The sequence below is a fragment of the Athene noctua genome, chromosome 4 (assembly GCF_965140245.1).
Source record: "Athene noctua chromosome 4, bAthNoc1.hap1.1, whole genome shotgun sequence".
Taxonomy (NCBI): Eukaryota; Metazoa; Chordata; class Aves; order Strigiformes; family Strigidae; genus Athene; species Athene noctua.
In genome coordinates, this window is record NC_134040.1 from 57,854,342 (window position 1) to 57,868,089 (window position 13,748).

At 51.6% G+C, this 13,748-nt stretch overlaps 1 protein-coding gene across 4 annotated transcripts in view; it reads left to right on the plus strand.

Moving 5' to 3' along the window:
* Positions 1 to 3,449: 3,449 nt before the first annotated feature.
* Positions 3,450 to 13,748, plus strand: part of LEF1 (lymphoid enhancer binding factor 1) — a 68,703-nt gene continuing 58,404 nt past the window's right edge. For all 4 annotated transcript variants that reach the window (XM_074905466.1, XM_074905468.1, XM_074905467.1 and 1 more), the window contains exons 1-3: positions 3,450 to 3,659; positions 4,554 to 4,617; positions 6,119 to 6,252. In XM_074905466.1, the coding sequence (XP_074761567.1) occupies positions 3,450 to 3,659; positions 4,554 to 4,617; positions 6,119 to 6,252 (408 nt within the window). The remainder of the gene's footprint in view (positions 3,660 to 4,553; positions 4,618 to 6,118; positions 6,253 to 13,748) is intronic.

Consider the following 13,748-nt stretch of genomic DNA (forward strand, 5'->3'; position numbering starts at 1 on the left):
GCGCCGCCGCCCCGCCCCGCTCCCGCCCTCCCCTATATAGGGGCGCCGGCGGCCGACGGCGCTTCGCACGCCAGGGTGTAGTGTCCACGTCCCCCCGCCCCGCTTATTGCCCCCGGGGGGGGCGTCCTTGGCACCCCGGTTGCCCCCCTCTCCCCCTCAGACCCGCTGAAACTCTGCGGGGGTCGTCCCGCTGCCCCGACCGCTGGTGCTCGGCCCGGCCCGGGACCGACGGCGGGTTTCCCCTCCCTGGTCGTCGTCGTCCCCCGGGGACGGGGGAGCCGGGCTGGCAGTTGGGGAGTGCTCGAAGTGCGGACCCCCTCAACGTTGAAACGCAAAAAAATCCCAACTAACCAACCAAAAATCCCTCTAAAACGCCAAAACCCGCTCAAACGACCAAAAAAAGCTAAAATGCAAAAACGTCCAAAAAAGAAAAAAACACAACTCCACGCGAAAATACAAATCCACGCTAAAACTAAAATAAAAAAACCACACTAAAACATAAAAAATAAACCCCGGTAAAGCACTTAAACCGCGTGGCAGCCGGTGCGGAGCCGGTACCGGCAGGCAGCGGGCACGGTGGCGGGCGCGGCCCCGGAGGCGCGGTCCCGCCGGGGGCGGGCGGGGGCACGGCGGGGCGTCCCCCCAACCCCAGCCCGTGCCCCCCCCATCCCCCCCCCTCCGCGGCCGTGCCCCCTTCCCCACGAACTACGAGTAAAGCGACAGCTTTGTGCTGTCTCCAGTCAAATCTGGCGTTGGAGTTGAGGTTTCCTGAGTTTATCCTCTTGTCATAAATCATTACGGTCTCCACCTCCCCGCCGCCCCCACCCCGGCCCTTTGCTGCCTTCAAAATCCTTCCACCAAAAACCGATCCGGGAAAAACTCCAGCCCACATGAAGGGGGAGACCCCGGGACAGCGGAGGGGCGGGAGGCGGCGGCTTTTCCAGAGGGGCCCGGTACTGACAGAGACGGGTGGCCGCGCTGTCGGCTCCTCTGGCGGGGACCCGCGCCTGCTCCCGGGCCGGGCCGCCCCGTCGGGGGCAGCGGGCTGCAAAGCTTGGGCGCTCCCCGCGGGGCGGAGGGGGAGCGGGGAGGCGAAAGGGACCGGCCCGAGACACCTTCCCCCGGCCCGGGGGCCCGGTGCCCGCCGAGCGCCGGGGAAGGGAAGAGGGGCGGGAGGGACGCGGCAGCAGCTCCGCGCACAAACCATCCCCGAGTTGCCGTTTTTTTTTACCCAAACAACCGCTTCCCAACCGCCTCTCCAGCCGCCTTCGGGAGAGAGGGGCTTTCCCTCCGGCCGGGAAGCGTTTCACAATTAAGCCCCTTCCCGGGGTTTACCTTTATAATATTTTTCTTTCTCGATTATTTATTTTACGCACTTGTTCAACTTGACGAGTTCGTCCCCCGTTCCCCGCTACCTGCTCCCTCTCTCGGGGTTTGGCGGGTCTCGTTTCTCAGCTGGATTTTAATTACTCGTTGGCGGGCGGCGATGCCGAGGCAGGGGCGGCGGCGTGGGCTCAGCCCACCCGTGTCCCAGCCGGCAGTGCCGCCGCGCCGGCCGCTCCTCACGCCGCGCCGAGCCCAGCATCATCTGCTGAAAACGGATTGAGCATCCCCATGTGCCCGTTCCGGCGGCTCCCGGCGCTGGAAGGTTTAGCAACCTCGCGGGGCATGTGCAAAGCACGACGCGCGCTTTTCCGATGCCAAAATCAGGGGAAGTTGTTTCCTGCAAAACGTGCGCCCGTCGCGTTCGCAAAAGAAAATAACTTGCGGGTCCTGACGTTTCCCAAACGCAGCGCCTGCTTTTGTTTGGATGATTTTTTTTTTTTTTTTTAATGTACCCCGCAGCGGGGTGATGCCGGGAGCGAACGGCGCAGCGCGGCGGCTGAGGGCCACCGACGGGGCGGAGAGGTGAACCTCCGTTACCGCTCTGGTTCCATTTACTGCCCTGAAACCGGGGCGACCTCACCTCAGCGCTTTTTCTCCCTTGCTTGGGGGCTACTACACGTTTCTGCCGGGCACTTGCTGGGTTTAATAGCAACGCGTTAATTCCGCCCTTCGTCCGACGCGCAAATCCTCGCACACTCCGCCCGCTCCCCCCTACCCGCGCAGCGCCATGTGTCCACAGCGAGAACATACACACACACCCCCGCCCCCCGAAACGGGAAATCTCAACAAAGCAGCCCAAAAAAAGCCGGTCTGCTGTCCGGGGGTGCGGCGAGCCTGCGCCCTCCTTGGAGGGTGTCTGGCTGGGGAGGGAGAGGAGCTGCGCGCCCCGGCGCAGCCCCCCCGGCGCGGCACACGCACACCCCCCCCCGCGTGTACATGTAGACACGCACACAGGCAGAGGCTGCGCGGCGGCCTGGGCAAAGCTGCCCCGGGGCGGCCCCGCACCCGCTCCCCCACGAGCCGCCGGCCCCGGCGCCCCCGCCCCCCCGCCCTGGGCGCGGTGTCAGTCACGGCGGCGGCTCCTTTCATCTCCGCCGCCCCCGCCCCGCCCCGACGGCGGAGGGACGGAGGGAGGGCGACAGGGAGGGCGGGCGGCCGGCAGGGGAGGGCGGGCGGGCGCGATGCTGAAGTTTCGCCGCCGCCCCGCGCCCCACCGCCGCCCCCCGCGGGGCGCCGCGCCCGCCGGCTGCGGCAGGCGGCCCCGCGCCGGGCGCGGAGGCGGCCGCAGGCGCGGAGGCGCCGCGGCGGCAACTTTTTTTCCTGCCCGCGGGCGCGGAGGGAAGCGGGGGGGCGCCTCCCCGCCCGCTCCCTCCTTCCCTCCCTCCCTCCCTCCCTCCCTCCCGGGGCTGTTTCTTCCTCGCCCCCCGCCCCCCGCGGTGCCGCCGAGCCCAGCCCAGCCGTGCCCGGAGCCGCGGGCGAACCGGCGGACAAAGGCCCGGTGGGTGCTCGCCGCGGGCAGCGCTGTCCCCGTCCCCCGGGGCGCCCCCTCCCCCTGCCCGCCCCCCCCCCCCGCCGTTTTAATTCGGGCCCGCCCGGGCGGCGGCAACTTCACTCGGAGGCGAAACTCGGGCGGGCGCCGCTCCCCTCCGCGTCCCCTCACCCCCAGGGTGAGCCCGGGCCCGGGGGGGTGGATGGGGGGGGGACGGGGCTCCCAGGGGGCGGTCCCCGGCGCGGTCCCCAGGGGCGGGCGGGACACAGGCGGGTGTGTATTTCGACTTATTCCGGCCGTGCGGCACGGCGGGGCGAGGCTCCCCGCGGGGCCGGGGCCGTGCGGGAGCGGGGGTACCTCGGCCCCGAGGGGGCGGGCGGGCGGGGGTCTCCAGCTGCCGAGAACAACCCCGAGGACTTCACGGGATTTTTCCTTCTCTCCTCCTTCTCCTCCTCTCTCCTCCTCCCTCCTCCTCCTCCTCCTCCTCCTCCTCCTCCCCCCGCTGCTCCTCCCGCTCCCGCTCCCCTTCCCGCGGCGGGCCGGCGGCCGCAGCAGACGCCGCGCTGCCGTGAGGATGCCGCAGCTGCCGGGGGCCGGGGGCGGTGGGGGGGACCCGGAGCTCTGCGCCACCGACGAGATGATCCCCTTCAAGGACGAGGGGGACCCCCAGAAGGAGAAGATCTTTGCCGAGATCAGCCATCCCGAGGAGGAGGGCGACCTGGCCGACATCAAGTCCTCCCTCGTCAACGAGTCCGAGATCGCCCCCGGCGCCAACGGGCACGAGGTGCGCGGCCGCGGGGATTCCGCGGGGCAGCGCGGAGCGACCGCGGGGGCACGGGATGCGGCGGGACCCGGACGCCGCCGCCGGGAGGGAGGGACGGCGGGAGCTTCGGCGGGTCACCGGAGAAACTCCTATTTTCCAAATTTCCTCTAAAAAAAAAAAAATCATCCCACCCCAACTCCCGATTCCAGAGGAGCGGCGGGCAAAGCCGGGCGGGCTCCGCGCCCCTCCGCGCCCGGGAATGGGCGGAGGGGGGGGTGGGGGGGTGGGGGCGGCCCCCTCCGCGCTTCGGCCCGGGACGAGAAAGTTCCTGCGAGTCCCCCGACGGCGCGGTGGTGTGAGACCTCGAGCAGCCATGAAATTTCCTCGGTAAAATCCGCGGGATCGGAGCATTAACTGTAAACTCCTTAAGGGATTTACATAAAACTGTTTGGGAAGAAATTCCCGATGCTAAAACAACTTCAGGGCGAGCGGGGAACCTGCTTTTTTCTTTTATTCCTTTTTTTTTTTTTTTTTCTTCTAAAGATCTGGTAATGAGGGCAACCTGATTTTCATTATTATTTTTGGTATCTTTTTACCAAGAGTGTTTTGACTGCCGAAGCTCCAAATATTTTCCAGAAATAAGCCCCTTTCGTTAAATGTAGGGCGTTTCTGCTAGAAACTCTGTGCAAAGCCCCACAGTTATTAACACTGTCATAAAACGATCGTTTACACAAACGTTTCTGGTACAGTTGCCTTCCAAGCGACTTAAGAGGGAAAAGAAAGATGCTTATCTCTTGCCCTAACTTTTTTCTTTCTACAATAATCTGTAGCGCTGTGATCGATAAATAAGCATCCATACAATGACTTTTCTTCTTTTTCTTCTTCCTTTTCTGATGGTGGATTCCTTGCGGTCAGGTTTCCAGGCAGACTCAAGCACAGGATTCCTACCATGATAAAGGCAGAGAGCACCCCGAGGAAGGTGAGAAGCACACGGTCCTGTCTTGTGATATTGCCCCTCTTAGTCTCTCTGTGACCTTCTGCACGGTCCTCAAACTGGAGCTTGGTATCTTTTGGGAAACATAAATTTAGTACCTTTTGGAGAAGGGGGATGCCAGCGTGCTTTCAAATCGCATTTAAAAAGGACGTGAATGTGCAGCACGTTTATCTTGAGTGACCAAATGGTATTTCGGTTGTTTAGAAACTGATAAGTAGGCCAAATGGATCTTCACTGAAGAAATAACTATTTTTAGGATATCAGCTTAAACACATCTATCTCTTCACTGATATAGCGCAGCTGAGTGTTGTGTGTGTTCAGAAACTCTGTGCTTCTTTCCCCATAGCCAAAGCCTGTCACTTAAATCTCCTCTTCCAAATCTAAGCATGAACAGACCTCTTACTTTTTTTAATATGCCAGCTGGTTAATTTTGATTGAAGAGGACAGAGGAAATAACAGAGTCCGTTGAATATCTCTTAGGAAGCTGGACACCCGTACAAAGAATGTGTGCTGTGAGGAATGGAAGATTATGTTTAAAATGAAATGCTTATCATCACAAACTAAACCAGATCATAAATTCCGTATAAAGACAGACACAGTTCAGTCCTGGTGCTTTCTGGGGCTCTGTGGCAATCTTGCTCCAAATTGGTCATTATACAGCCTAAAAGCAATAATAATATTCATGCTCGTAGCGTTTTGGCAGTGGGGGGAAGGAGGTCAGCTCTTTATAGTTTTCTTTTCAGCCTTGCATTCTCTTAAAACCTCACCTTTGAGTAGTGTCATTGTCAACAGTCATATGGGTGGAAGACCTGTTCACCTCTCTTTGCAGGACCTGGACCCATATTCTTTATTTTGCTACAAAATAGCCTCCCTCACTTGCCTTCCCTCTTGACTGTAACGCCATGTGTGTCCAACATCACCCCCCCACCCCCCACCCACCCCAAATTGTTAGGGTCTCCTTCCAAGCCAGCCCCTGCCCTCTAATTGTTCCTGGTGAGCGTGGCCAGAATGAATTGTTTGCTGCTCAGCGAGAGAAGGAAATGATTATATCTAGTTATCACTGCCCTGTTCCTCCCTTTCCTAACAATGGTGTTGGAAACCCATACTGGCAATACTTTTGAATCCACAAATCCTAGAGGGATGTATAAAATGGGGGAAAACTGCTACTCAAGAAATGTGAGGTCATTGCTGATGTTTCTGCCTTGACTTGAGCAGGGACTAGCAAAATAAATTGGTTACTCCAAGGCTATTCTGTATTTTAAGGATAAACTCACTGAGAGTACTTGCTGCTTTAAGAATTAACTTTTCTTAAAAAAATGTTATTACAAATTGCAGCGGACTGCTTTCTGTCAGAGGTCATTTCCATGAGTAAGGAAATGTTTGCATGCAGAACATTTTTATGAATGCACAGTACCTGTTTAAGTGCTCTAATTTACAAGAAATGTGTATGTGGGGAATAATGTAATCATTGTTTCCTCTTCCGTAGGAAAGCATCCAGACAGTGGCTTATACAGCAAGGGACCATCATACTCTGGTTATTCTGGGTATATCATGATGCCAAATATGAATAACGACCCGTACATGCCTAACGGATCTCTGTCGCCACCCATCCCCAGAACAGTGAGTTATCTCTTCCAAAGACTGGTTTTGGCGAGCTGGGTTTCCTCCTGTTTCAGTCTGCAGTGCCTGTTCATGCTGGGGTTTTTTGGGTAGCTTCAGTTACGGTGAAGGTTGCGCTTCTGCTGTTCAGAGCCTCCGTCCAGTGGAGTTTGAGAGCTCTTGGAGGTGTTGGTTGTGATCACAGTGGAAAAGCCGAGATTAACGTCTGTGGTGTCTGACATCCTTTGAACAGGGCTGGGGGCTTTGGGGGGGGAGCCCTGGTTTATGACTGTAGGATAATATATGGCAGAATGATGTAAATGCCGTCTTTGTAGTGACTGGGACAGATGTGAATTTTCTGGCTTTAACTCTTCATCTGTTGAGAAAAATTAAGGGCCGGAAGCAGAACTGCTAAAGTTGCTTGTTAGTAAGATGAAAAGATGGGATTTTAATTTTTTTTCCTTCAGATATGGCATTGCTCTTTGCTGATTGATATTTATTTCTGCCATCATCTGCTCTGCGTGAAGGCTTTATGTTTCTGGCAGTATTGCTTTGAAACATACTCTGTATCTTCAGCCACAAATTGTGAAATGGTCGTTTAGGAATTAATGTCAACCGTGATGCAGTAGTTGCAGCTTTCCTTTATGTTGTGTCAGGCACTGATTCTTTCAGGTTGGCCCTTCAGGCTCCATTGGGGTAGATGCACTTTTGTTCTACTTTTAATTTTGGATAGTCAATTCCCATTTATTTTTGTAAACCTCTTGGTATACATACAGAGTGATAGGGAGGCAATGTTAAAACGAACTGTGGAAATTATATTAGTATAACCAGAGTGGAGCGGGAAGCAAATTTGCTTGTGGCCATCCCACTGAAAGAACACCACTGCAGTTGTGTGTGCTGTGATATGAGAAGTTAGGTGCTGTTACTTCCCTGTGATAAAGCAGTTTCCTGCCTTACTGGCTCTTAGATTTTTACTTGGCAGTCTGCGTCAAAACAACTGGCATTATTTTGCTCTCCAATGTTCTTGATTTTTCTTCAGGGTTATGGCTTTTGACTTCAAAAACAAAAAAGAGGGGGCCTAATCTGTTTTGGTAATTTGACAGTAGCAAAGCATGTTAAATTAGTGGATGTTTGGATTCAGAGTGACAGGGTGGTTGGGCACTGGGAAACACATGGATCTGCCCTTTTTATATGTCACCATTTGCGTTTGAAAGATACAAAACCTCATGCAATATATTTCTTTCTATAGCTCTGGGACTTTTGTGTGTAAATTACAGTTCAGAGACCTACAGCCATTTAGGGTGAAGCACATTGACCACAGTCTGTTGAAATTTGTTGTTGTAAAGGCTGCTTTACAGAAAACTTCAGTTCGGATGTATTGTGGGGAAAAGGATGCAGCTTCTCAAGAGGGCACCAAGACTCAAACCTGCCCCTTTGAGGACTGGGAAACTTCAGACCATTTTTTTACCCACTCATTCCCATGTTACCTTTGTGAGAATGTCCCTGGTGTTGGTTCAAGGGTTCGAATAACAAAATCCAGTTAAATTATTCACTGAAGATTTTCTCTGCATATGCATGCCGTGTGGCTGCTGCTTTTTACTGATCTGGCATTGATGCTCCCAGAATATTGGCTTCTCGCAGAGGTTAAGAAACTGTCCTACAAGGGTACGTTTGAGGGGAGGGTGGGGAAGCGGGTCTGCTTTCTAAAGGTGCCTGCCGAACATCTGAGGGGCTAATTTAGTTCAGTGTTGCTCTTGCATGTTAGAGCAGCACCACTGTTTCAGTAAAATAGTGCCGTTGCAGGGCTGCAATGTTGACAGAAGCCTGGAGTTCTTTCAGTTTAACCACAAGGCTACACGCTTGAGTTATTAAATAATTTTTTTGTTTAATTGAACTGTAATCTTTGCTAGTCTCCTAGCTGACAGCTGGGTTTTAATGCACGCGAGATCAAAACGCCGCATCCAGGAGGTGACACGCTTGCCTGCTTCATGGCGAACCACAGCTCCAGCGCTGCACGATGCTGCCTGTCCACCTTTGCGGGGTCCCAACCACTGCCCCGCAGGTTTGCTCTTTCTCCCCTTTTTGGGGGGACGTGCCAGGGCTGGGTGGCAAGAGGCGGTCGAGATCAGCAAGGTCTGGAGGTGGAGGTCTCTCCTGGGGTGTCAGTCCCGGCCATTTGTGCATAGAGCAGCCCTGGGGTGTGTACCTGCGCCCTTCTATTTGCATGACAAAGCCGCTTCTTGTTGATGCATCTGTTGCCTGGAGGTGTTAGGCAGGATTAAAAAGCCGCCCTGGGGCGCTGAATCTTATTCCTGCTTTGGAAGGACCAGGCTGCCTGCAAACTGCCCGGGGGATGCACCCCCGGGGAAACACGGCCAGACCCAGGACAGGGACCATCTCTGAGGCAGGCGGCCTCGGCTCCCTATGCCAGGGCAGAGAGAGCAAAGCTTTCATGGAATGGGAAGAAAGTTACTTTCACCAGTATATGTAGGAAAATAATGCCCCTTTTTTTTTTTAAAAAAAAAGGCAAACACTTTACATTCTTGCTTTGTAAAATTTGTAAAAAAAAAATTATAAATCTATAGTCAGACACAACATGTCTAATAAGCCTTAAAAGAAGGAAACTGAAGTGTAATTTCAGTGCAGCTTTTGGGTGAGGGTGTGTGAGGAGGATTTAAAGTCTTCCAAAATCTGCTATTGTTAGAGTGGTCTCATCTTCCCCATTCTCCTCCTCTTTTTCTTTTTCTTTTTTTTTTTAAATTTAATTTAAAAAAAATTGTTTCTTTTACTGGCAACTGATTTGCCTTTTGCAAGTTGTATTTGTAGGAGCAGGAGAGTGTTAATTTAAGTTCAGGTACAAGCCTTGTGTCGCAGTACCTATTCTTATCAGATAGCTGTGTAAGTGAAAAAGCAAAGCAGTTGGTTTGGGTGGCTGCAGGAGAAGTGGCACGTGATGGTACTAAAACCGCAGTAACACCTGGTGAATGTGCATCCTGTGTGCTCGAGATATCTTTTGGTTTCTCAGCGTTGTGAGGGTACTGAAGATGGGAGATGGAGACAGCTGTTTGTTTTCTAACATGTGTGTTTGTGTTTTTTTTTTCGTTAACAAGACTAGTTTTGAGGTAGCAAACCTTTCTCATCTGTGTGATGGGAACATGGGGGCAAAGGAGGTGACTGAAGAAGAATAATTTCTCTGTGTCTTAAATTCATCCAGAAAATAATTTTGTCTTTATTCCTCTCCTTTTCCCAATGAATTAAACTTCCTGTTTAATCTTAATCAATCCCAATGAATTAATCTTCCTGGGAAGATAGAGGATTTCTGCAGCCTCTCTGTTGTCTGTTCTTATCTGTTCTTCAGGTCTGGGTTTATTTCTTGGTGGCTAAACTGTCTCTTTGTAGCAGCTGGAGGTTTTAAATAGGTTGGAAGATACAACCTTGCAGCCACTCGCAAAACACACATATCCATTTGAAAATTATGAATTCTGCTAAGAGGGTTTGAACGCAAGGAACAACATTTATACAGAAGACCCCCCCTACCCTGCCCAAGTTTTGGATCTTTCTTGTGTGCTTCTTCATGCCAAAGAGTATGGAGATAGCTCCTGTCTTGAAGAGCTAACGTCCCAGGAGAAATTGTACAGATCATAAGGACAGGAGGATGGATGAGAGTAGAAATAGCAAGAATGACTGGCTACAGATCTGCAGTAAGAGGGTTTTGTTTCCCTAGCTGCATCTTGCTGTCCCTCTGAAAGCAGGCTGGTTCATTTGCATGTGGAGAATTTTTGGGACCCCAAGAGGAATGTACAGGGGCTGCATAAGGACACAAACCTGATTTTTCATGATACTGTCTTTTCCTGAGAGTTCACTTCTGCTGACTGTGACATTGTAGGCACTTGCTGGGAGCCGTGGCCGGCTGAAAGCTCCCTGGCCCAACATGAAATGGGCTTTGTAGCACAGATGTTGGGGCTCAGCTCCTGCTCCCGTATCACCCGTCAGAAAGCTTTGCACTAATTCTCAAGTTGGCATTGGAGCAGGGTACTCCAAGAGCTGTAGGCAGCTGTGGTCCTGTCGGATGTCTCCTTCCTTCCCCTGCAACGCCAGAGCCGTGCTTGAGGAAACGGGTTGCACGGGTAGCCAAGGGGCTCAACAAGCTGGAGCTCTTCACCCAGCACTGAGCCTCTGCTGCTTCACCCTGCGCAGAACGTGTCTTCTCAATTAAGTCAAATAACGCTGATTAGCTCCTTAAATAATTTCGAAATCAGGTGCAGAGGAGCACAAAGCTTCCTGACTCTATGGAAGCAGAACTTGCTGGGGTTTATTCAGGTTTGCGCGGGGAGGAATTTTAGCGCTATTTGCTGAGAGGCTCGGTGAGTCGTGCCAAAAGCCGGTACCGGGGGAGAAGAGGAATCTGCTCAGCACTAATAGAAGGACCTCACTGCTGCAAACGTGTCTGTCAGCTGCTCTGACTCAAGCGTCACAGCTGATCAGTCTAAGATACGAGCCAGGTCTCTGTGAAACACAAATCTGGGCCATGAATGGTCGTGGGCTGAGTTTCGGTAGTGCTTTCTTTCTTCCCCTTAGTGAAATGAATTCTCCCATTTGGGAAAGGGGGCAGAAGAAGTTACTGTGATGCCTCTAGGTTGGCCTTTGTCTGAAGCTTGATCTGTTTGGTTGTGATAAGATGGCACGATCCAGGCAGAGTCTTATGTAATGATATGTCCATCATTAGCATGGTCCTTGGGCACATACTGGCAAAGAAAACAGCCTTTCTGCTTTTGCTGCCTTCTCCTTGTCAGGGTGATGCAGTTAGCAAATCTGTCTAATTGGTAATGGGCAAGGGGGAAAGAAAATGTTCTCCTGATGTCTCAGTCCAGAGACAGACATTGCATGTGTGTGGCTTCAATGGAGGCGTAATCAAAAACCCCACCCATTACAAATCATCAAAGTTGGAGCTTTTGTATATCACTATGTGTGTATGCTTATGTTCTAAATCTCTTTTTTTTCTATATATCTAGGAGCTAATTCAATATGAACTGTAAATGGTGGAGCTGCTGCTTACATTTTAAGGTGGTTTAAAAACAAAATATTGCTCCTGTTGTTTTGGTGCTGTGCCACCCCTTCTCCAACTTAATCCCAGCCCTGAAAAAATGTTAATAAGAGTAGCTTGTTACGGCTTCAAGTGCCAGGGAGGATATGGCTCAAGAAGAAAGCCTGAAGCTCCACAGGTTCAGGCATCAAAAGAGGAAAAGACTTTCCAGATACTTGCAGCACTGCATGGCTGCAGGCATTGAAAAGCCTGGGTACCACAGGCCTGGCTCCTCCCGAGTACTTAACTTCTGTTTATAGTTAGGGAAAACTCCTCTTGATACGGGAAGGAAATAACCCACACAAAAGTGTTTTACTGCTGCTGTAATATTTCTGAAGCCCCATTAGAGGCATGTGCTTTTATTTTTTTTTTTTTTTTGCTCGTGGTAAAACACTGTGTCTCAGAAGAAGACAGACGTGCAAGAGCCTGCTTTAACACAGACACTGAACATTTTGCAGCCTGAGATCTGTGCATCATGTAGCCCACTGTGATCTCCTGAGTTGCTCTTGAGCGGATGGACACTGATCCAGCGTGTGGCTGGTCTGAGGGGAACGTTGCCATGAGCCGGGTGGTCCGTGGGTCCTCGACCTAGTAGAGGCAGGTTGTCCTCAGCGAGTGTCTTTCCCACTGCTGCAGGGGAGCCACGTTGTGTGGTGCTCCAGTTGTGCATAAATGACTCCCATTTACTCCCCAACTGCCCCAATCCTGGCTAGCAGGCATTTATCTCTAAGCTAGTTTTGGTCATAAGGCATGTTTGGCGTGAAGACTGTTCTCATCTGGCTGTTGGGTTTGGTCCCTGCTTGCAGGACGCTGGGGGGAAGGCAGCACAGCTGCTCGGCATGCTGCTCCTGCCCAGGCAGTTGGGGATTAGTGTCTCTGTCACTCCGGCCCTTCGTAAGCATTAGATTCACTTAAGAAAATTGCATTCAGAATAACTTAGTCTAGCAACCCAATGGCTTCTATTTTGAGACTTGGATCTTGTGGATATGTTTATTTAGTTTGGGTTTCCCACTTCAAAGGAATCTGTCCTCTCAGCAAGAAAGTGATTGAGCACTTAAATAAAAATGTATTCATTGAATCTTTGGGATTGAGCTAAAAGTGCAGTAGGGAGTTAACGTGCGTGCCAACTGTGCTAATCAGACAGGGATTGCCTGTTCTCCTAAAGGGGAAGAAAAGTGGTCCAAACTGCCTGAGGAGAAGTGGCATGCCTTCCCCTGGCTTCTGGGGGGGGTGTTGCTCGCTGGCACTTTAGCTTGAGATGAAGGACCTAGAATATCTTTGCCTGTGATCTTCTACGATACCAAAACCCTCGTGTAGAAGAGCATTTTCATGTAGCTGAAAGGACAACTCGACGTTTATTTTCTTTACATGGCTGTGGGTATAGGTGAAATTGAGGCATAAAAATCAATAGGATGAGCTTAGTCAGCAAAAATTACAAGTGTAAAGTTACAAGGCTTTGACTGAATACTTATAAAAATGGGTAGCTTAACTTAAAAGTAGGCATACTGTTGTCACCAGCTGTAACACGTAAACCAGAAAATCACTTCGGCTAGGAGTTATTAGGCAAATCAGAGAGCAGTTAATTCCCAAAGGCATCTGTCTATCGGAGCGCTTTCAGTATTCTAGCCCTGTACTTCAAATAGTGCTGCACAAGTCAGTGGGCAGGTCTGCTTCACCCAGGCTGGTGCATGGGGGAGAAGTCCCTTGGGAGCCCGTGATTTCATGCACGCATTTGCCACAAAGTACCTTCTGAAAATGCTGATGCTTCGAACGAAGCTGATGACAGCTCAGCTTCCCCCTTGGCCGACTTGAACAGAGCTCTGGACGGGAATGCAGGGTTATCCAAAGAAAACCAGTCTGGAAATGGTCTGATTTGTCATGTATGTCCAGAAAAAAAGGAAAATAGAACATGGGGCTTTTGTTGGGCAGTTTTGTTGGCTCAGAGGTAGAAAGTGGTGAGCTTTAAACAGCTATCCCCGTAGGACCTGTATTTCTGGGTTGGCATCCTGGTGACACCGGCTGCTCAGAGCCAACACTCTGTCTCAGGAACTGGTCACTTAGCTATGCTATAAGGCTCTATTTCTTCAATTTTCTGCCTCTTTCTATATTTCAAAGCTGCCTCAGAGATTTATCTTTGTGACCGTCTGTTGTCTCTCCACAGTTTTGGCATATCTTCTTGCCTTGATCTTTCTTCATTCCCCCCAAATTCTGCATTGGCAAGCTTTGTCTAGCATAAAAAAAGTACAATACGGAGGTGACGATTAAAGGTGTCAACGCTTGTCAGATGCAGACTGCGCTTGGGGAGAAGGCCTTTTCCCTGGCAATGTGCTAAAATGCAGATAAACCGTGTCCAGTGGTGCAAATGTGTTTACTTTGTTAAAATGCCACAATCCAGTGATTTGTTTAGGGTCTGTAGTTTCTAAAATTTGGCTGC